The 24,303-nt window shown below is 39.8% G+C and overlaps 1 protein-coding gene across 1 annotated transcript in view; it reads right to left on the minus strand.

Moving 5' to 3' along the window:
* The window catches only part of LOC308273874 (ankyrin repeat and SOCS box protein 3), a gene marked incomplete at its 3' end in the record, with an annotated part of 223,946 nt that overhangs the window by 74,873 nt on the left and 124,770 nt on the right, over positions 1-24,303 (minus strand). Inside the window, exon 3 of the mRNA XM_080711258.1 lies at positions 6,778-6,936. Coding sequence (XP_080567384.1) covers positions 6,778-6,936 — 159 coding nt within the window. The remainder of the gene's footprint in view (positions 1-6,777; positions 6,937-24,303) is intronic.

A 24,303-nucleotide genomic window follows, 5' to 3' on the forward strand; every position in this document is an offset into this window, starting at 1 on the left:
CCAGCACAGCGCCCTCATAGCTGTGATAAAATTTCTGGGTCTGAGACTTTGTGGTTCAACCCAGAAAAGGTGAAAGTAGAGTCTGCTGTTGGACACAGCAGAGGCTCAGACAGACTCATCAGGTTCTGCATTAGTAGAAAGTAGCGGGGAGACCTAAGCTTAACACTAGACCCTACTAGTAGGATCTCCAGAATCACCACAGACAACCTAATCATGGTGAATGAGGAGAAGTTAGACCAGAACAGCACTAGCTGTGGAGAACTGAGGCTCTTTTATTGAGTTTGGTCTCAGAGGCATTGGTCACCTATGCAGGCAGAGAAAAAAACAGGCTCCACATCCATGGAAGGCATGGAGAGTGACCTACGTTTAACACTAGATGCAGTTCCATTGGTATCAGCCATCTGCATAGACTGAGAAAGACTCAGAGAATCAGGCTTGCAATAGGAGAGGTGCCAGTGGCACTCGGTGTCTGCACAGAGACTACAGAGGCCCAGTCTTCTGAGTATTTATATATGTGTACAAGTGCATTGTTATTGGTGTTGTTTGGGGTTTTTTTTTTTCCTTTCTTTTGGTGTGTGAGTATATGCCTGTTTTTTTACCCTCTCCCCAAACCCTCCCCCAAGTTTCTTCCATTGTACATACCTACTCTTTTCTCTCTATCCCTTTTCTTTTTTTTCTTTTTTCCTCTCCTTTTCTCTCTTTTCTTGTATTAAATCCATTTCATATCACTATACTAAAAATTCTACATTTGTTATTAGAATACCACTACATATTCAATATTTCTAATTTCTACTCTAGACTACCTTACCACATTCACACTCTCATTCTATTGGATCCTATCTGTGGCTTTACCCTATTCTTGCATTTACTTCATTTCCCTCCTCACTCAACCTTCACTACTGAAGACAACACAGCGTGCCCTTGGATATATCAGCTGACACCTAGATACTGAGAGAAATCTATCAAAAGCAACAGATACAAACCTCTGAAAACATGAGGAGGAAAAACAAGGAAGCAATGAACTCCTACAACGCCCACAATAACAGAACCTGACAACACAGAATTGCAGGGATCTCCAGAAGATCAATTCAGGAATGTAACTATAGAGATAATACAGGACTTCCAAAAAGAATTTAGAGAGACTCTGAAAGAAATAAAGGATGTAATCTTTGAAGTGAAGGCATCAATTCAAACTATAAACAGTCAATTAGACCACATGGAAAGGCAATCTACAATAGGCCTACAGCTAACATCATAGTAAATGGGGAAAAACTGAGATTTCCCCTAAAAAACAGGAACAAGACAAAGATGCCCATTATCAATATAGTATTTGAGACTCTAGCCAGAGCAATAAGATAAGAAAAGGAAATCAAAGGAGTACAAATAGGAAAAGAAGAACTCAAAATTTCACTATTTGCAGATGAAATGATACTAAGAAGACCCAACAAACTCAACCATAAAGCTTACAGAACAGATCAATAAATTCAGCAAAGTGTCTGGATACAAGCAAGAACTTGTTTCAAAATAAAAAATAATAAATGACTGAGAATATAGATGGGAGGTAGAATGCCCCTAGGTTCATTTCCCTTTACCAAAAATAAACAAAACAATAATCAGTATCCCAAAATAGGAATTATTTAGCAAAAACCCACCAGAATAGAACAAATATTTAAAGATAAAATTATAAAAATATTTACTAAAATAAAAAAAGATCTGGCTCTATATATTAATAGGGCATATCCTGTCACAGAAAAAAACTAACACAATACAGGCATACAAAAGATATTGTCACAAAAAAGAGAAGAAAATTAGGCTGTCCTCAGACTTCAACTCCAGAACAAAACAGAGATCTCAAGAGCCGGGTGTGGTGTCACACGCTTATAATCCCAGCACTTGGGAGGCTGAGAGCGGAGGATTGCAGTTCTCAGACAGCCTCAGCTACTTAGTGAGGCCCTCCGCAACTTAGTGTGACCCTGTTTCAAAATAAAGAATAAAAAATAGGGCAAGGGATGATGTAGCTCGGAGGTTGAATGCCCCTAGGTTCTATCCCCAGACCCACAAAAAAAGAAAAGAGTAAGAGAGATCTTAAGGGAGGATTGGGATGATGTAGCTCAGTGGTATAGCACTTACCTAGCTTGTATGAAGCCCTGGGTTTGATCCCCAGCATCAAAAAGGAAAAAAAGCTCTTAAGAAAGCGTAAGTCAAGAATTTTGCACCTAATCAAAGAGATTTTCAATTATGAAATCATTATTCAATTTTGAACAAGCAAGAACTCAGGCAATACTATTTTCTATGGGTCCTTTTAGAAGACTCTATCAATAGAAGCATTTAGTTAACCCAGCAGGGGCTGAAAACCCCATAGCAAAATAACTGGTGATAAGTTTCTAAGTTATTTAACCTAAACTAAGAACAAAATAAAATGAAGGGTTTAAGATGCCAGAACAGGAAACAAAATGTTATTTCAACTGATAATGTCACATGAAGTAACTAATACAAGTTGGAAAGTTAATGAGGAAGAAAAAGTGAGTTACATAAGAACAATATAAGAATACTACATGATCTTTTTAAATGGTGGGGAATTGGTTGTTTGTCTGTTTGTTTATTGCATAGTAGGGATGGAACCCAGAAGCATTATACCTCTGAGCTATACCCCCAGCCCTATTTTTTAATCCTTTATTTTGAAACAGGGTCTCAAAATAGGTCTGGGAGTATAGCTCATAGTTGCAGAAGGCCTCACTAAGTAGCTGAGGCTGGTCTCAAATCTGTGATCCTCCTGTCTCAGCTTCCCAAGTACTGGGATTACAAGTGTGCACCACCACAACTGGCCAGAACTGCAAACTTTTGATCTAGGAAAACCTCAAACTCATTATTTAAGAATGTAAAACATCCTGAAGGAAACATGTTTACATTACAATTCCTGAAGATAATTAATCTTTCCATTAAAATATCTCAGAATAGAGTCAGGTGTGTTGGCGCATGCTTGTAATCCCCATGCTTGGGAGGCTGAGACAGGAGGATCGCACAGGTTCGAAGCCAACCTCAGCTACTTAGTGAGGCTCTTGGCAACTTAGTGGGACTCTGTTTCCAAATAAAATATAAAATAGGTCTGGGAGTGTAGCCTGGAGGTAGAAGGGTTTCCAGAAACCCTAGTACCACAAAAAAAAAAAGTGGGATAGTAGATTTTCTAACTCTCTAAATTTAGACTTAAATTCAATCATAATCACACTCAAGAATGAGACCATATAATGGAGTCCTCAATAGAAAGGAATAGGCAACATTAGATAATGTAGAAGAACCTCAAAAGCACAAAAGATGAAAGATGCCAGTCTCAAAGGTTCCACAGTATAGGATTCCATTTACATATATGGTATTCCACAAAAAGCAAACTATAGAACTGAGATCAGTGGCTGTCAGGGGTTGAGATGGGGGGTAAGCTTGATTAAACAGGCAGCAAGTTGAGTATGGTGGCATGCACCTGTAATTCCAATACTTAGGAGGCTAAGACAGCATTGTAAACTTGAAGCCAGCTATGAAACATAACAAGGCTCTGCACAAGAGTAAATTCAAGATGGATCAAAGACTTGGAAAATTAGACCAGAGATACTGCAGCTCCTTGAAGAGGGCACTGGTCAAATATTGCAACACACAGGCAGATAAAAACTTTCTCAAGAAGACCTCAAAGGCACAGGAAACTAAAAGGCAAATCAATACATGGGATTGCATTAAACTGAAGAGCTTCTGTACAGCAAAGGAAACTATGAAGAACCTCAACCAAGAGCCAACAGAATGGGAGAAGATTTTTGACACCTACTCCTCTGATAGAGGACTAATAACTAGAATATACAGAGAACTCAAGAAACTTAGTACTAAGAAAACAAATAACCCGCTGGGCGTGGTGGCGCACGCTTGTAATCCCCCCGCTTGGGAGGCTGAGACAGAAGGATCACAAGGTTCAAAGCCAGCCTCAGCTGCCTTAAGAGACCCTGTTTCTAAATAAAATATAAAATAGGTCTGGGAGTATAGCCCAGAGGTAGAAGGTCCCTGGGTTCCATCCCCAGTACCATCAAATAAAAAAACCAACAACAAATAACCCAATCAAAAAAATGGGCAAGTGAACTAAATAGACACTTCATGAAGAAAGAAATTCAAATGGCCAATAAATGCATGAAAAAATGTTCAACATCATTAGCAGAGAGACACAAATCAAAACTACCCTAAGATTTCACCTAACTCCAACTAGAATGGCAATCATTCAAAATACAAACAACAAATGCTGGCATGGATATGGAGAAGTGGAAACTCTAATACATTGTTGGTGGGATCGCAAATTAGTGTAACCACTTTGGAAAACAGTATGGAGGATCCTCAGAAGAATGGGAACAAATTTACCATATGATCTCCAGCAATACCACTCCTGGGTATCTACCCCAAAGAATGGAAACCAAACTATCAAACTAATGCATGCGTATCTATGCTCATAGCTGCACAATTCACCATTGTCAAACTATGTAACCAGCCAAGATGTCCATCAACAGATGAATGGATTACAAAACTATGGAATATGTACACAATGGAATTTTGCTCAGCTATAAAGAAAAACACAATTATGTCATTTACAGGGAAATGGATAGAACTGGAGGACATTATGCTAAGTGAGATTAGTCAGTCAAAAATAAGAAATTGGATATCTCCCTAATATGTGGAAGCTAGGGAAAAATAGGGGAATGCTAGACGAAGGAGATATTACAGATGAGCAAATAAGGCAACCTAAATGAGTGGATGGGAAGAAGAAAGGGGAAATTCTGTAATACACATGATGTATATTAACAAATATATCAATCACTAAGACAAATATGAGAAGGAGGGAAAGGGGAGGGGAAGGAGTGGGAATTGAAGCTAGGCACTGTGGCACACACTTGTAATCCCATACTTGGGAGGCTGAGACAGGAGGATTCAGGTTCACAGCCAGCCTCAGCTACTTAGTGAGGCCCTCCAAAACTTAGTGAGACCCTGTTTCAAAATAAGGAATTTAAAAAAAACTAGGACTGGGGGTATATCTCAGAGGTAGAATGGCCCTGGGTGTAATCCCCAACACCACAAAAATAAATAAATAAGATAAAAAGGGCTGGGGAAGTAGCTCAGTGGTAGAATGCCCCTGGGTTTATCCTAGCACCACAATATATATATATATATATATATATATATATATATATATATATATATATATATATCATGCAGAAGGATAAAACTTTGAAGATGGACAGGCTCTATAACTTGACTATTACATTGCTGCATAGATCAAAAGTCACAGAACTCTACTAAATAGAATAAATTTTGCTATACATAAAATTTTTAAATAGCCAGGCATGCTTGTAATCCTAGTACTTGGGAGGCTAAGACAAGAGGATCACAGCTTCACAGCCAGCTTTAGCTACTTAGTGAGACCTCTGCAAAATAAAGAGACCCTGTTTTAAAATAAAGAGCAAAAAATAGGGCTGGAGTGTAGCTCATAGGTAGAATTACTCTGAGTTCAATCCTTGGGTCCACAAAAAAAATATTAAATAAATACTTTTAAGTACACAAAGAAACAAGTACTTCCATGAACATCTTATCTTATTTTCAGTCTAGTAACAAACATCAGATGGTTAGTATTACTCTTATTTTATAAGAAAACTGAAGTATACAGTAAGTAAATAAACGTACAAATTACATGTGGTGCTGGGCGTGGTGGCACACGCTTGTAATCCCCGCGTTTGGGAGGCGGAGACAGGAGGATCGCGCAGGTTCGAACCAAGCCTTGCATATATGCATACATACATACATACATACATACGTATGTACATACATACATATAAGGGTTTCCAGGAACCCCAGTACCACCAGGAAAAAAAAAATTACATGTGGCAAGACCAAAACTATAGTCTAGACACACTGATTCTATTCCAACAATTTATTCTCTTAGTTTTCTTATGTTTCACTCAACTTTATGGGACAAAATGTCCCTGAAGAAAAACAGAATCAAAGGGAAAGAAGAAGAAAGAAGGGGGGGGGGAGTATTGAAAGTGTGCTACTTAGAATTAGGCCATCATCCTTAAGGAATTAAAATAGTTCATTATTGAAAAAAGCTAAATAGTGATCCATACAGGTAACAAATTAACTGGTAGTATGGATTAGCTGGTGATTTCTTCCATAAAAGCTTCTTAAATTCTTAATGCTAAAAGAAAAGGCAAACATAAAACATTCACAGGTAACCTTATAATTATTGTTACAATATAAGCACCATCTAGTCTTTGAAATTACACTAGAAAAATGGTGACTACAATTCAGAACAGATCTTGCTACTTTAAAGTCCCAGATGCTACCACTCAAAAGTAGAAAAAAAAAAAAGGAAATCTTTAAAAAAAATACCTTTACAGGCAGGCATAGTGACAGACACTTATAATCCAAGTATTTAGGAGGCTGAGACAGGAAGATTGCAGGTTCAAAGCCAACCTCAGCTACTTAGTGAGGCCCTTCACATTTTAGTGAGACTGTTTCAAAATAAAGAATAAAAAATAGGGCTGGGGTGTATTTAGAAGTAGAATGCCACTGGGCTGAATCCCCAGTACACAAAATAAATAATAAATTAATAAATATAAAATACTGTTTCAATTTCAGAATCATAGAAGTAGTGGTATAATATTTGCCAAAACAGTATAGTGTAAATATAACAACAGTTTCTCTAACAATACAGTAATAATAAAAAACTGCATCTAGACCACAAATGGCTTACATTACCTAAAAACAATGGCGTGGTTTCTTCTAAAGTAGTTGCATTAGGATCTGCCCCAGCTTCTAAAAGAATCTGTGCAATCTTCCAATGTCCTTGACTTGCAGCAAGATGTAATGCACAGAAGCCCTCAAAAGTCTTTGTCTTAATGTAGTTTTCAGATGAATCTGTGGGAGAAGAAAAAAGTCATCAACTACAAGATTATCACTTCTATTTCTTGGACTTTAAAAGCAAAGATTACAAGAAGAATTTAATATTAAAATATAAGTAATTCAGCCAGGCGTGGTGGTGCATGCTTGTAATCCCCACGCTTGGGAGACACAGACAGGAGGAATGCGCAGGTTCAAAGCTAGCCACGCTGGCTTAAGAGACCCTTTTTCCAAACTAAAATAAAAAGTATAAAATAGGTCTGGGAGTGTAGCCCAGAGGTAGAAGGGTTTCCAGGAACCCCAGTGCCACATATATATATATTATATATATGGAAAACATCAACTTCATGAGACTCTAAACAACCTAGCAACACCCTGTTTCAAAATAAAATAATAATAATAATAGTGATAAGTAGGTCTAGGGGTGTAGCTTGGAGGTAGAATGACCCTGGGTTCAATCCCCATTACAACAAAATAATAAAGATTCAATGAAATACTAAGGTTTGATTTTACTTCTAAATTTATTTCTAAATTTCTATGAGGAAAATGGTCTTATCTCTAGCTTTACCTACTTGTACTTAACTAACAACGTAACAGCTCTTTTAAATATTCCCTTTCAAACCTAAGGCTATAGTACAAGTTAATGGAGATTACCTTTCTGAAAGAATATATACAATTCAAAGAAATCAAAGAGTTATATGCAATTTACAAGGAACATAGGAGTTTATGGGCTTATTTTGTGATGATAAACTGAAGGTTCTGAAAATAATTCAAATCATGTAAATAATATATTCAGTAAAAAATTTTTAACTTCAAAGAAAAGATAATATTTTGAGGCGACTTTCTTACCTCTGCTTCCAAAAGCAGTAAATGTCTAAGCCCAGCCGGGCATGATGACACATGCTTGTAAATGCTAGTAACTGGGAGGCTGAGACAAGAGGTTCATGGCCAGCCTCAGCTACCTAGTGAGGCCCTCTACAACTTAGTGAGACCCTGTTCCAAAATACAGAATAAAAGCCAGGCGTGGTGGCACACACTTGTAATCCTCACACTTGGGAGGCTGAGACAGGAGGATCACACAGGTTCAAAGCCAGCCTCAGCTACTTAGTGAGGCTCTCAGTAACTTTGTGAGTCCCTGTTACCAAATAGAGTATAAAAATAGGTCTGAGAGTATAGCCTGGAGGTAGAAAAGCCCCTGGGTTCTACCCTCAGTACCACACACACACACAAACAATACAGAATAAAAAATAGGGCTGGGGATACAGCTCAGGGGTAAAATACCCCTGGGTTCCATCCCCAGTACCTCAAAAATAAATAGATAAAATTCTAAGCCCATTTTAAAGGAACAGACTCTGATGAAGGCTGAATTTTGGTAAAAGCATTTGTGAAAGTACTAATAAGCAAAATAAACTAAAACTTCTAAAAATACTTTCTTGCAATCCACAATTGAAACCAATGTTCTTAACGAAAACAGTCATCTATTTTAAGTATACTTGTAATTATAACTCACTGATGAAACAGGTAGACCAAACCATAATATTCAAAAAGCAACTTGTAAACACAAGTATTCAAGCTGGGTATGGTCGCTCACGCCTGTGATCCCAGTACCTGGAAAGATGAAGACAGAGGATCAAAGAGCTAAAGCCAGTCTCAGGAACTTAGCGAGGCCATCAACAACTTAGTGAGACCCTGTTTCCAAATTTAAAAAATAAAATAAAATGGGGCTACAGGTGTAACTCAGAGGTAGAACACCCCTGAGTTCAATTCCCAGTACTACAAAATAAAAAATCCCCAATGCATACATACATACAAGTATTTCAATGAGAGTAACCTGAAACTTTACAGGATACATGACTAAATGGCAAGAGAGAATAGTCATATTTTAAAAGTATCTTACACAGATACAGTTTTAGAGATTAGTCAGAAACTGATCCTTATTCAGATTAGTTTATTTAGATTAATTAGAAAGTAGTCAATAATTCTGCCAGGCATGGTGGCACACGCTTGTAATCCCAGCACTTGGGAGGCGGAAACCAGGACAGCCTCAGCTACTTAGCGAGGTTCTTCCCAACCCAGTGAGACCCTGCTTCAAAAATAAAAGAAGACTAAAAATAGAGCTAGGGTGTAGCTTGAAGGTACAATGCCCCTGGGTTCCATCCCCGGTACCACAAAGAAAAAAAGAAAGAAAGAAAGAAAAAGAAAAAAGAAATTACTCAGTAGTTCATGTATTAAGTTTATAGTTTTGTGTATACAAATGACATGAATAAGTAGGAAAATATACACACATACCACAGTTGGCACAGGTAGAAAGTTCCTAAATGATGAAGCTAGCATGGGGGTGCATGGTGGTACATGATGGTGCATGGTGGCACAGGCTTGTAATCCCAGCATTTGGGAGGCTGAGACAGAAAGGTTGTGGCTCATGGCCAGCCTCAGCTAGTGAAGCCCTTTGCAACTCAGTGAAACCTTGTTTCAAAAAATAAAGAATATAAAACAGGGCTGAGGGTGTAGCCTGGAAGTAGAATGCTGCCAGTTTCCATCCCCAGCACTGCAAAACAAAACAAAACAAAGTTCCTAAGTGATGGGAAATTTCAATACTGCAAAGATAGCAATTCTTCCAAAAATAATTAATAAAATTAATAAAATTCTAGTAAAGATGCCAGTAAAGCTATTTCTGGTTTTATACTTGGGAAAATGACTCCAGTTGCTGAGGATGGGGTCAAGCAAGTAAAAATAACAAAGAATTTAGAAAAAATAAACAAGACAAGCATTGAAGGAAGCCTAGACATGTATTAAATCATGTCTTAAAGCTGGAAAAAGTAATGTGGCACTGAGAAAAAATACAAGTTTCGTAGAAAGGAAACATAAAGGAAGACTGAGGAAATGTTACATTTAATATGGAAACCTGTAATAAAATTCCTCAATGCCCTTAACTCTCAAGCAAGTCCTATTACTCCCAACACCAAAACCAAGCCAGGCCTGCTAGTTCCAAAATTCTGAGGAATTAAAAATCTCTACTTACTCACTTATGTTAATGACCATGAATATTGTTAGCAATCTTCAAAAAGGTTATCTACTGATCAAGCAAGAGAGACCATGCTAAAGATCTGGAAAGGTAAACAGGCACTATACTGGAAGTTCACTCACTTGTAAAATAACCATGAGAACTGTTAATTATCCAACCTAGGAACAGTTAAGCAGGAGCAATATCTGTTGATCAGAAAACAGAAGCCACACCAACAAATCCAAAAGACCTAGACCACCAAATTAAGGAAATCCATTCACTTATGATAATTTCCTTGGGTACTGTTTGCCATCCTACCTATAGTTTAATGAGAACAGGTAACTGTCTAAATCACACCCTAAAGAGGCTTGTGATTACCCAATTGATGTCATCCTTGCACATCTCCCTCATTCTACTTGCTCCTCATGAAAGTCACTTATAAAAAGAAGAGCCATAGCCAGGCGTGGTGGTGCACGCTTATAATCCCCACACTTGGGAGGCAGAGACAGGAGGATCGCGCAGGTTCGAACCCAGCCTCACTGGCTTAAGAGACCCTGTTTCCAAATAAAAATATAAAATAGGTCTGGGAGTGTAACCTGGAGGTAGAAGGCCCCTGGTACCACCAAAAAAAAAAAGAGCCATAGATCCCCAAATGCCTCTCTCATTCTCGAGGTAGCCCACATTCTCCCTTACCCTTAAATCTTTAATTTTTTGCTTCCCCAAATAAAATCTCTATGTCTCTGACTGACATATTCTAAAGTTCTTTTTCATAACATAAGCCAAGGATCTGACTTAAGTTCCCTTCTCCCATGTGCTAGAAATAGAGCTCAGAGTCCTTTCCTAGCAACAAGGTCGTAGGGTTTGATCTCTAACACTGTTTGTTGTTGTTGTTGTTGTTGTTGTTTTACTTTAGTAGAAGAAAAATAAAATAAAAGAGATGATAGCTAGAAACCAGGAGATCTAGGCCAGTGCTGCACTATAAATGCCAAGGAATATTCTTTTGAAAATATGACCAAAGACTCCCCCCTTCCAGAGGCTTAACTCTGGATGAGTCCCAATATACCAATTACCCACTATATCCAAAGTTTTATTAACAGATAGAGAAACCATGACAAAGCAGTTCGGCCCATATCAAGAAGACAGCTAGCCTAGAAATCTGTCTACTCCATATCAACAGCGTTAGGTATTAAAGATGGAGGGGGAAAGCAGAGGTGGAGGGGTGTGCTTGTGCATATTCAGTTGACCAAGGGATAAGCTACAACTCTGGTTCTTTGGCTTGCTGGCATTCTGCAGGTGCCATGGCTTGGGGCAGTCTCTGTTCTGCTTGTTTTAAGCATAACTGCCTGTAGGATGCTGGGATGGAGAATTAACTCAAAAGAACAAGTTAGAGGAACAACATGGAATTAGTCTGGACAATGACTGGACCTTGTTTAATTTTTCAGTTTTAAAGGAGCTCCTGTCACAGAAAAAGAGGCTATTCTCTTCCACTAGGAAGTAAAAGGGATATGGTTTAATCCTGGCCATTTAAACAGCATCCATTACAACACAGTGAACCTTAATACAGGGTGTGTGTGTGTGCGCACGCGCGCGCGCTACTAGGGGTGGAACCCAGGGGCTTTTTTACCTCCGGGCTATACTCCCAGACCTGTTTTATACTTTATTTGAAAACAGGGTCTCACTAAGTTGCTAAGAGCCTCATTAAATAGCTGAGGCTGGCTTTGAACCTATGTGATCCTCCTGTCTTAGCCTCCCAAGTGCTGGGATTACAAGTGTGCGCCACCACAACCAGCAATACAGGCTTTTTGAAGGATTTTCCTTCCTCTTTTTTCTTCTTTTACTCAAATAGTAGGTAGGCAGAAAGGGGATCCTAGCCAGGGACAAAGGATCAAATAGACTCTGGGGCCTTCATCCATAACTTGTTCCCCACTTAAAATGTTTTGCTATCCCTCTCCACTCTTTCTTTTTTTTTTTCCTTTGTTCCTATGGGTCTGGGGATAAAACCCAGGGGAGGCATTTGACCTCCAAGATATACCCCCTCCCCTATATTTTACTCCTTATTTTGAAACAGGGCCTCACTCAGTAGCTGAGGCTGTCTGTGAACCTTGATCCTCTGGTCTCAGGCTTCCAATGCCAGGATTACAGGCACACACCATGCCTGGCTCCTCCCCACTCTTTCAATTGTCTATGCAATGTGCCTTTCCCCTCCTTTCAATTCTTAATCAAATGAACCACAAAGACTAGGTGTCTGGTGGCAGCAAAATGCCTCCAATGATCTGCCAACACCCAGCTACTCCATAAAAGGCTAGTCCCCTCCTTTGTTCAGGACAGGTCTGAATTATCTTTCCATCATGGCATTTCCCATCTTCCTTCAGGTAAAGTCCCCTGCCCTCCCCTCTACCTTCTTGTCTTCCTAACTGAAACCTTGCCGGTATGTTCATCCTCTTTGGCCAATTTCATTTCTATTGTTATTGGGTAAAAAGTTCCCATCTCTGGTGTCATTTGGTGATTCGGTAGGACTTAGGAAATGAATTTATGTTGAAACCTGTTGACCTTGAGGTCTAGACATGCCTTCTGCCAGTGATGGTACAATCATAGAATCTTTTCTACAAAACACCTATACCAGCAAGCCTCTACTATCTCCAAGCCCACTGGTCCTTGCCCTGCAGGCAATGATTCCTTTCCCCTTGTTATGAACAGATGTAGATTGTCCCCTGAAGAACTTGTTTTTTAATGTTCAGAGTTAATGTAATTCAATCATGAGGGCTGCAATCTCATAGTAGATAAATCCATTGTGATGGATTTATCATGGACTGTGTAGCAACTTAGGCAAGTGGGGTGTGGCTGGAGAAGGTAAGTCCCTGGGGTGTGCCTTAGGAATTGTGTTTGTGGCTCTCAGTCCTCTTGCTTGTTCTATCTCTGCTTCTGGCCTCCATTATGTGAGGAGCAGAGCTCTTCCTCCCTGTGCTTCCCACCACCATGCCCTGGGATCCATAGACCTGGCCTCACATGGACTGAACCCGGAATCTCCAAGAAACTGTGAGCAATAAATCTTTCCAGGGTGGCTCATGCTTGTAATTCCAGCATTCGGGAGGCTGAGACAAGAAGATCCTGGTTCGCAGACAGCCTCAGCAACTTAGTGAGGCCCTCCGCAACTCAGTGAGACCCTGTTTCAAAATAAAGAATAAAAATAGGGCTGGGGGTGTAGCTCAGAGGTTAAATCCCCCTGGGCTCCATTCCTAGTACCGCAAAAAAAGTAAAATAAAATAAATCTTCTTGCCGGGCATGGTGGCGCACGCTTGTAAACCCCGTGCTTGGGAGGCGGAGACAGGAGAATTGCGCAGGTTTGAAGCCAGCCGTTCTGGCTTTAAGAGACCGTTTCCAAATAAAAAAATATAAAAAACAGGCCTGGGAATGTAACCCAGAGGTAGAAGGGCTTCCAGGGACCCCAGTACCACAAATAAATAAATAAATAAATAAATAAATAAATAAATAAATAAATAAATTTTTCCTCTAAATTGTGTGGTCAGATCTTCTGGATTACATCAGTGACAATATTAACTGAAAAACATGCCTCTATATCCATTCATTCCTTCTTTTCCATCTTTCCTCTCTCCTCTCTCATCTCTCTCATCTTTTAGCCCCAATTCAAGTTGGGGTATCAATTATTCACTGTGGAACTGAGACAGGGATAACCATAGGAACAAAGGACAAATGTACTTCTGGGCCTTACCTAAGAGCTTGTTAGCTATCCAATGTTTGGTTTGTAGCCAGGAATGGAGGGGGAGGGTTGGGAGCATACCTGCAATACTAGTATTTGGGAGGCTGAGACTTGAGGATCAGAAATTCAAGGCCAGCCTCTGAAACTTAGCAGACTCAGCAACTTTGCAAGACTCTCTTTCAAAATAAAAGATAAAGAAGGCTGGGCCCGTTGCTTAGTGGTAGAGAGCCCCTGGGTTCAGTCATCAATGCTACACACACACACACACACACACACACACACACACAGACACGCATGCACACACGCACACGCGCGCGCTATTGACAGATTTTCCAAAGACAAACAATATAAAGGATAAAGCTATGGAGAAGTCACCAAAATAGCAGATTCCCAGGGCCCTTAACTTGCTGCTTGCGGTGACTGGCTTTCTTCTACTCCCCACTACATGCTTTCTTAACAGCTACAGCAAGCAAAGATGTTTGCAAAGAAGGGAGCACAGACTTTAAAACCTAACATTTTGCTCCAGGGTCACCAACTGACCTAGTCTTCCTTAGAAGTTACAGTGCCCTCACAGGAAAAAACAAATTTAAATGTATCTAAGCCAATTCCTAAATGTAGCTAACACTTCTAAAATCTTAACCTCCCCACCTCCTTGCTAATAATCCTCTCACATGAATAGAACTAGCTTTCTGCTTTATCCTTGGGGCCAGCCTGACACTCTCTTGGCTAATGCGGTGTCCGACTTTTGATTGATCAAGAACTCCTAATGAAGAGTCTCGTTCCCAGTTGTGCCTCTTGATTCTTATCACAAGAACCCACCGAGTTAGCATCACTTGGAGAGAATGAAGGGATACTCTCCCTGAGGAGCACAAAGGAACATCTCCCATAGTTGAGTCCCAATGGCAGACACAGTGGACCCAGACCTGCCTCACAATTGACTCAAGTGGCTGCTCAAATGTTTGTTTCAGAGTCTTCACTTTGTAGGTGCAGATTCCCACTGTCTTGGCCATGCAGTCCTCCAGAAGAATGATGGTCTCTCTTCCCTTTGTCACTTTGTCTCAGTTCTTCACTCCTTGCTTTTATTTTTGCTTTCTTTCCCTTTTTCTCTCTCCTTTCCAATCTGGCAATTACAGAGAAAGCCTCTGGCTGAGTAGTCCATACCCTCCTGCTGCCTGTATATCTGGATGACTGAGGAGCCCATTAGTCAAGCTCTGAGTCTCTTGCCTGGATGTTCTTTATCTCTTCTCAACTGTCTGTAGGGCTGCTTGTAAGCCACAGCCCAACCCTATTTTTTATTCTTTATTTGGAAACAGGATGTCACTACGTTTCAGAGGGCCTCACTAAGTAGATGAAGCTGGCTGCGAACTTGTGATCCTCCTGTCTCAGCCTCACAAGTATTGGGATTACAAGCATCCATCACCAGGCCTGCCTATGAATAATTTTGAACCCCCAAGTCTGACATTTTTTTATTGTATGACATAGATAGGGGATTGATGGCTTGGAGGTAGAAGAGCCCTAGGTTTAATTCCCAAGCCCAGGGGCATTCTACCTCTGAGCTACACCCCCAATTCTACTTTATCTATTTTATTTGTGTGTGTATGGTATTAGGGGTTGAACCTAGAAGTATTCTTTTGTTCTTTGCTAACCCCTACGAGGAAAGCAGAATCACATAGTTTTCAGGAGAAGAGACAGGTTAAAAATTAAGATCAGAGCTGGGCATGGTGGCTCACACTTATAATCCCAGCATTTGGAAGACTGAGACAGGAGGATATTGGTGGCGGGCAGCCTCAGCTACATAGTGAGACTGTTACAAAATAAAGAATAAAAAATAGGGCTGGGAGTGTAGCTTGGAGATAGAATGTCCCTGGGTTCCATTCCCAATACCGAAAAAAAAAAAAAAATTAAGATCAGAACCTTATCTCAGTAGGTGAGCAAGAATTAGATGAGGCCAAACAAATTATTCCATATATGCTGAGCACAAGGGTATTAAATTTCTGTCTCAGGTAGATTATAGTCAGGCCCTTTACACAATTTTTATCATCTATGATATTTTACTTAGGAATTCTAACAAAAAGTTAGATAGATAAAAATGATTTTCACAACACAAGAAATTTTACTATTTGCAAAATACTCAGAGAACCTTTATGAGAAACCATCATGCATACAGGATAGAGGGAAGAAACCAGTAGAAAGGGAGCAGTTGAAGGCATTACAAAAAAATTTGACCTCAGAAAAGAGTAAAATACTAAGAGAAAATATGTAAAATATCTTAAGCATACATATATATATATATATATATATATATATATATTTTTTTTTTTTTGCAGGTCTGAAAATGGAACCCAGGGGGTATTCAACCTCCGAGCTATACCCCACCCTCTACCCTATTGTTTATCCTGTATTTTATTAATTTTTTGGGGGGGTGGGTCTGGGAATAGAACCCAGGGGCATTTGACCTCCGAGTCACATCCCCTGCCCTATTTTTTTCTTTATTTTGAAACAGGGTCTCACTAAGTTGCAGAGGGCCTCACTAAGTAGCTGAAGCTGTTTACGAACCACGATCCTTCAGTCTCAGCCTCCCGGACGCTGGGATTACAAGCATGAGCTACCATGCTTGGCTCCATAAGGAGTGTTTTAAAATGTGATAAATCTGCAACTTTCTTTTTTTCCTTTTTTGTGGTATTGAGGGTGGAACCCAGGGGCATTCTACCTCTGAGCCACACCCTCCATCCCTATTCTTTATTCTTTATTTTGAAACAGGGTCTCACTAAGTTACAGAGGACCTCACTAAATAGTTGAGGCTGGTTGCAAACCTGCAATCCTCCTGACTCAAATTCACAAGTACTGGGATTACAAGCATGTGCCACCACAGCCAGCTATCTGGAATTTTCAAAGAGAAATTCTCCCTAAAAATAAAATCAACATAGAGGAAATAAGGTCCTTCTGACCATAAATCGTAATCACTATGCTATAGTGCCTTTATTTGTGTAAAATTCTTTAGCATCTGTTACTGTGCCTGTATTACAACATATTTTCTTATTTAACATGAGCTAAATAAAAATTAATGTAAACTAGATCATTTACTTGTCAAATAAAAGTATTCTGGGGTTTTTGGGGGGGGTTATTTTTTGTTTTGGGGGTACTAGAGACTTAACCACAGGGTCGTTCTACCTCTAAGCTACGTCCCCAGCCGTATTTTATTATTTATTTTGAAACAAGGTCCCATTAAGTTTCTGAGGGCCTTGCTAAATTACTGAGGCTGACCATGAACCTGCAACCCCCCTGTCTCAGCCTCCCGAGTACTTGTACTACAGGTGTGTACCACCATGGCCTGCTAGTATTTGTTATCTTTATGTTCCAATTTATTCTAAGATCTTAAGTGACCTTTTTATAAAATGGTTTAATAATGAATATCATGGTTAGATGCCACTGTAGATTATCACTATCTTCCAAAAGGAAGGCTACAATATCCATTACACAAACTTTCAATATAAAAAAAGAAGGCAAGCAATTTTGTTAAGTGCTAAATTGGGCATGGGATACTATAATTCCAGTACTTGGGAGGCAGAGTCAGAAGGACTGCTAGCCTCAACAACTTATGCTGACTCTCAACCTAGCAAGACCCTGTTTCTTTCTTTTTTTTTTTTTTTTTTTTTTTTTTTTTTTTTTTGATGGTACTAAGGGTTGAAACCCAGAAGCTTTCTACCTCCGGGCTATACTCCCAGACCTATTTCATATTTTATTTTGAAACAGGGTCTCCCTAAGTTGCTGAGAGCCTCACTAAGTAGCTGAGGCTGGCTTCGAACCTGTGCAATCCTCCTGTCTCAGCCTCCCAAGTGCGGGAATTACAAGCGTGCGCCACCACACCCAGCTCAAGAACCTGTCTCAAAACAAAATAAGTAAATAATAATAATAATAAAAAAAAGGGCTGGGGTGTGGCTTATTGGTAAAATGCCTCTGGGTTCAATCTCCCATTATCAAAATAAGAAAAAAAAAATGTGTGTGTGTGTGTGTGTGTTATGTGCTAATACTTTAAACAGAACACTAAAGTAAAAAATACATATGTATATTAAATTTCTAATTAATTCACACACCAACTTAAATGCTCTTTTCTAACTTGCATGAGATAATTATGTATGGCCCTCAGAATATATCCTGGATCTAGACTTCCGGGAGATGGCAACCGAGAAAAGCAGCGTTTGTGAGTCCTGCTAACACTCCATCTCTACTGCCACAAAAAAAGCACTTATCATAGCCAGAAAACACTATCAGCAGAGAAATAAAATATGTAAATACAAGGGACAGAGAAAAAGAAGACTAGAAAAACAACCGGAGACCAGAAAAGAAACCAGCCCTCATTGCGGCAGTGGAGCCGCACCAGCACCATCTTGCCTCACAGCACCAGGGTCCAGAGAGGAAAGGTAAACAAGAAGCTGAAGTGAGCAGCTGTAGATTATTCAGGTGTAATTCAGTAGTTCTTTCAGCACAATGAAGTAAAACTCCCAGTGGCCAAACTCATCACGCCTTCCAGGGACTCAGAAAGGAGCTCAAAAACAGAAAATAAATATGCACCACACCTGTGACAGCTCCAGGTCAGCGTGCACAATAACCGTAAGTGAAATTGTGGCCCCTGAAGGAGATATCCCAGCACTGCACCCCCAGGGACTTGCACAGCTTTGATAATCTCCCTGGGTCTGAGATTTTGAAGTCCAACCCAGTGAAGGGGTAGTGGTGGCAAAGATACCACACCCTAGTCACAGCTCCCCGTGGGAAAACGCCAGCTTGGCACCCCCATGATCTCGAGCAGCCTTGATTAACTCCCTGGGTCTGAGACTTTACGATACGACCCAGTAAAGGAGTAGTGGTGGCTGAGATTATCACAAATTCGAGATCCAGAGCACCCTAAGTGAAGTCGTGTGACCCAGGAAAGAACCCAGAGAAGGCACAAACTTCTGAAATCATGGGAAAGAGGAACAACAATAAAGCAATGAATGCCCACAACCCCATAATATCAGAACCTGATAACACAGAAATTTAGAACTTTCAAAAAGAATTTAGAGAGTCTAAAAGAAATAAAGGATGCAATCATTGAAGTAAAGGCATCAATTCAAACTATAAACAATTGATTAGACCACATGGAGAATAGAATCTCATTCCTAAAAAATGATCACTCTAAAAACGAATGCATAATTTATAACTTAGAAAAAATCAGATAGCAGGAATCTGACATTGAAGAAATACGAGCCCATTTTAAGAGAGCTAACCTAAGAATAATCGGAATAGAGGAGGGAAAAGAAGGTGAAACCAAAGGAATCCACCCCTTCTCCGGGGCAAGCCTTCTGATGTGGGGATTCACAATCTTACATCCTGTCTGACCAAAAGTCTTCTTCCTATAGGTGTAAGCTCAAATCTTTAAGACCCCAAAATGTGTTACTTGATTATGGAAGTCAGGGATCTCTTGAAGGCTTGTGCCATCCTCCCACATCCTAGCTGTCTGCTAGAAGTTTTTTTACTATGTAAACTTGTCTGTAAAATGCAAAGGCCCTGGGCTACCTCTATTTTCTTCCTAATCACCCTTGGTGCCAGGAACTCTGCAGGGTTCCTTCCTTATCTGAGTGTCTGTGCTATACTCAAGCTCTGACTACTTTCTAATACCAAAGCTATTTTCAAATACATTTTAAAATTAGTATCAAAGACGTTTCTGAATTTAGTACCAAAGACATTTCCCAATACTGGCATAATTATTTATTTCAATTAAATCTCAGAAGCCTGGTTAGGTAGGAAAAATCAAGGGTTTTAGCAACAAAAATAGGTTCAAATCAAATAATCTAGTTTACTATGTAACATTTGACAAGTCTACTTCTCTGAACTTTAGTATGTTATCTTTTTCATCTTTACAACCCAAATATCTGACAAGAAGAACTTAGAGGAAGAAAGATTTATTTGGTTCCTGATGACCCATGGCAAAAATCATGGAGGCATAGCAGGGCAGAGGAAAGTTGCTCAGTTCATGACAGCAAAAAAGCAAAGAGAAAGCCAGGCATCGTGGTACACACTTGTAATCCCAGCATTTGGGAGGCTGAAACAGGAGGATCGCGGTTCGAAGACAGCCTTAGCTACTACATAGTGAGGTCCTTTGCAAATCAGTGAGACCCTGTTTCAAAACAAAGAATAAAAATAATAGGGACTTCCGGGAAGATGGCGACCGAGAAAAGCGGGGCTTAAGAGCCCCGCTAACAAAAAATCTCCATTACCACAAAATCAGCGCCTTTCATAGCCAGAAAACACCATCACCAGTGAAACAAAAAAATCACCAGGCTCCAGAGAGAAAGCAGACTGAGAACAGAGCCACAGAGAAGATACACCGGCCTCATGCCCGAGGACGCGGCAGATGGGGCAGCAGCGCCATACTGCTGGCGGCATCAGCGAATTCACGGGACGGCTACAGCAAGCCGAGGTGAGCCACTGCGGAACAGCCAGGCGGGATTTCTCCGCACAAAGAGCATCTAAAGCTCCCAGTGGCCGAGCTCAGCACACGCTGCAGGGATTCAGAGTGGAAATCAAAACCAAGAAGAAAAACACCAGCCCCACAGCCGAGGGCGTAGCAGCGGCGCCATATTGCCACCGGCGGCAGCAGCACCGAATTCAGCGAGGCCAGTACAGCTACATCTGCATACTCAAGAACAGTGAGTCAAATTGCGGGCCACAGAGGAGAAATCCCAGTACTGTACTCCCTGGGACTTGACCCAGTGGGGGAGGGGCGGTGGCAGAGATATCACACCATAGGAGAACGTGCAACCTGGCACCCCCCACAGTCTAAAGCAGCCTCTATCGACTCTCTGGGTCGGAGACTCTGTGATACAACCCAGTAAAGGAGTAGTGGGGTCTGAGATACTACTGACTCGAGATCCAGAACACCTTAAGTGAAGTCATAGTGACCCAAGGGAAGAACCCAGAGAAGGCACAAACATCCGAAATCATGGGAAAGAGGAATAACACTGGAGCAATAAATGCCCACAACCCCACAACATCAGAACCCGATAAAACTGAAAATCAGAGATTTCTAGAAGATCAAATCAGGAAAATAACTGTAGAAATAATAGAGGTGCTTCGAAAAGAACTCAGAGAGAGCCAAAAAGAGATAAAGGATGCAATTAATGAAGTAAAGGCCTCAATTCAAAGCACAAACAACCGATTAGAACACAAGGAGAATAGAATCTCGCTCTTAGAAGATGAGCAATCCAAAAATGAACGCATAGTTTCTAATCTAGAAAAAAATATCCAACAGCAGGAATCTGATATTGAAGAAATATGGGCCCATTTTAAGAGAGCTAACCTAAGAATAATTGGAATAGAGGAGGGAAAAGAAAGTGAAACCAAAGGGATCAACAATCTCTTCAAGGAAGTAATAGCAGAAAATTTTCCAGACATAGAGCAAGAGGTTGATACACAGGTCCAGGAAACTTATAGAACTCCCTTTAGACAGGATCGGAGAAGAGGATCCCCACGCCACATAATTGTCAAAATGACCAATGTGGAAGCCAAGCAGAGAATCTTAAAGGCAACAAAAACAAAGGGCCAAGTGACATTCAGAGGCAAACCGATTAGAATCACTCCAGACTTCCCAAACCAAGTCATGAGAGCCAGAAGGGCTTGGAGTAACATATTCCAAACTCTGAAAGAAAACAACTTCCAGCCAAAAATTTCCTACCCAGAAAAACGTTCTATCAAATTAGATGGAGAAATAAGAAGCTTCCATGACAAACAGAAACTGAAGAAATTTATGTCTTCAAAACCAGCACTAGAGAAAATACTCAAAGAGATTAACTACAAAGAAGAAACTGGTAACACACTCCAGAACTAGAGAAACAAGATTTTCCATCCAACAGACAACTAAGATTGGTTATCTGTGGAGATTCATTACTTATGTTAGTCTTTTACCTATCTCTAAAGGGTATTGTTTGCCTTTATTGTTGTTAATTTCTAGGATTTCTAGTTGGAATATTAATATACCTTCAGATATAGCATTTGGAAATATTTTATCCCATTCTTTTAGTAACTGTTAACTCTGTTTACATTGTCTTTGGATATACAATTTTTTTTTTATTTTTTAGGGAATTTGTATACTCCTCTGTTGCCTGTGCCATTGAAATCATATCCAAGAAATCACTGCCAATTTCAATGTTGTGAGGTTTAATGACCCAGATTTTCTCCTAAAAGTTTATAGTCTTAAGATTTATATTTAGGTCCTTTATCTATTTTGAGTTAATATTTGTATATGGGATTAGGTAAGGGTCCAATTTTATTCTTTTCCATGTAATTATTATTTTTCAACAATATTTAGTTAAAAGATTAATATTTCCACCCACAAATGTTCGTGGAAACCTTGTCAAAAATAACTTGACAATATAGGGAAGTATTTAGCTCTAGGCTTTTATTTAACTCCAATGGTTTATATATCTGCCTTTAGAACAGTACTACAATGTTTCAATTATTGTAGCTTTATATGGTTTGAAATCAGAAAATATATATCTTCTAGCTTTGTTCTTTTTCAAGATCGTTTTGGGTACCTAGAGTCCATATTCCATATTAGGATAGATTTTTTTCTGAAAAATAAATATATAAATATATGATAGTTTCACCTAAAAAATAGAAAAAAATATTCTCTGGTAAGAAAGAAAGCAAAAAGAAATATTGAAATGTTATCTTTAAGTCACCAAAAGCTTGGTATCAGACAAATGAAACTGTTATGTGAGATTATCATTTTTAATTTTAGATAAATTGCCATAATACTAGATGTCAACTACTAAGCCAAGCATGGGAGGGAGGGATAGGGAGAGAATGGGGTGGGGATTGGGTGGGGGCTGACTGGGAAAAGTGTGCATGTATGTCTACAAAAGTTTGTATCCCACTATGATGTATGAATACAGTGCACCAATAAGAAAATTAAAAAAAAAAATAGGCCTGAGGATGTAGCTTGGAGGTAGAATGCCCCTAGGTTACATCTCCAGTATCGCAAAATAAAATAAAGAAAAATAAAAAGCAGAGAAAGAAAGAGAAGTGTGAGGGGCCAGGGATAGTTATATGCTAAAGGCTATGCCCTAGTGACCTACCTTCTCCATCCATGACCCACCTACTCCATCAATACTCCAGCTCTAAACTTTGCTATATTAGCTTATTTTTTTATAAAAGGGGGTCTTTTATTTTTGGACTGAGGATGAACCCAGGGCGGTGCACTTTGCCAGGCAAGCGCTTTGCCACTGAGCTACATCCCAGCCCTAAACCTTGCTATATTAGAAACTAGGCTTCAACACGAGCTTCTGAGATATTCCAAATCCCCTAACACTCCCCTCCAAAAGCCTCATGCCATCTCACATTACAAAATGTATTCAGTCCATCTCTAAGATGTCTCAAAAGTCCAAAATCTCCTCTGAGATTTCAAGGTAAACTATTAGCTATGAGCCTCTATAAAAATTACATGCTTCAAGCTGGGCGTGGTGGCACACGCTTGTAATCCCCACGCTTGGGAGGCTGAGATAGGAAGATCACACAGGTTTGAAGCCAGCCTCAGCTACTTAGTGAGGCTTTCAGCAACTTAGTGAGACCCTGTTTCCAAATAAAATATAAAAAAGGTCTGGGTGTATAGCCTAGAGGTAGAGGCCTCTGGGTTCCACCCCCAGTACCCACCCCCCAAAAAAAAATTACATGCTTCGAATACACATTGGCATAGAGTAAATATTCCCATTCTGAAAGGGAGAATAGGGCTTAAATAGAAAGGATGACATCAAAGGAAGATCAAAATCCAGCTGGGCAAATATTAAGTACTGTAGAGCTACATCCAGCATCTGAGACACATGGTAGTAAGGTATGACTGCCAAAGGGCTTGGACAGCCCACGTAGTTGCAGTCCCTGTGGCCTCCTCTGCTTCCCAGCTAACAGTAGCTGAGCAGTTTTCTTTGGCAAGGCTCTGCCGCCAAGATTTTTCCACCTTAGGGCCAGCTGACCATGGCCCAAACCTCTGAAGCCATGAGCCAAATAAACCTTCCCTCCTCTAAATTGTTCCTGTCCGGCCTTTTAGTTACAGTCACAAAGAGAGAAAAAAGCTGATTAACACACTTGGTCTTTTCATCCATAAAATGACGATAAGTATAATAGAGCCTCCAACAGTTATACACCAGATCAATAATGTAAATCAAGCATCTGACACAATAATTGTTACAAAGCAGTGCTCAACCACCATTTGTTTCTTTTCTATCCACCTTCTTCCAAGTATTAGAATCTCTCCTTTAGTCTATGCCTTTTATTCAGCAGGGTGCTGGTTAATATTTAACTGGCTCTCTAAAAGGAAAGAAATTTGTTTTGGAGCACTGGAGATTCCTCTAGGATAAATCATCCTGTCATAGATGACCCCAAGCTACAAGCTTGTCACTGACTACAAAGTTGCAAAAAAATATATAATAGCATACCATTACTCTCTATCTCACTAGTATTTTATTTTCTCCACAACATTTTTACCTTTTGAAATAGTTTTGTGTAATTATTTAAGTATTGTCTATCTCCCCTGACCGGAACATAAGCACCATGAAGGCAGAGCATGGTTCATGTTCTACTGTATCCTCTTCAAATATAAAGTCCAACTAATTGGAAATTTCCCCCAAAATGG

The sequence above is a fragment of the Muscardinus avellanarius genome (genome assembly GCF_963383645.1).
Source record: "Muscardinus avellanarius genome assembly, chromosome: 15".
NCBI lineage: Eukaryota > Metazoa > Chordata > Mammalia > Rodentia > Gliridae > Muscardinus > Muscardinus avellanarius.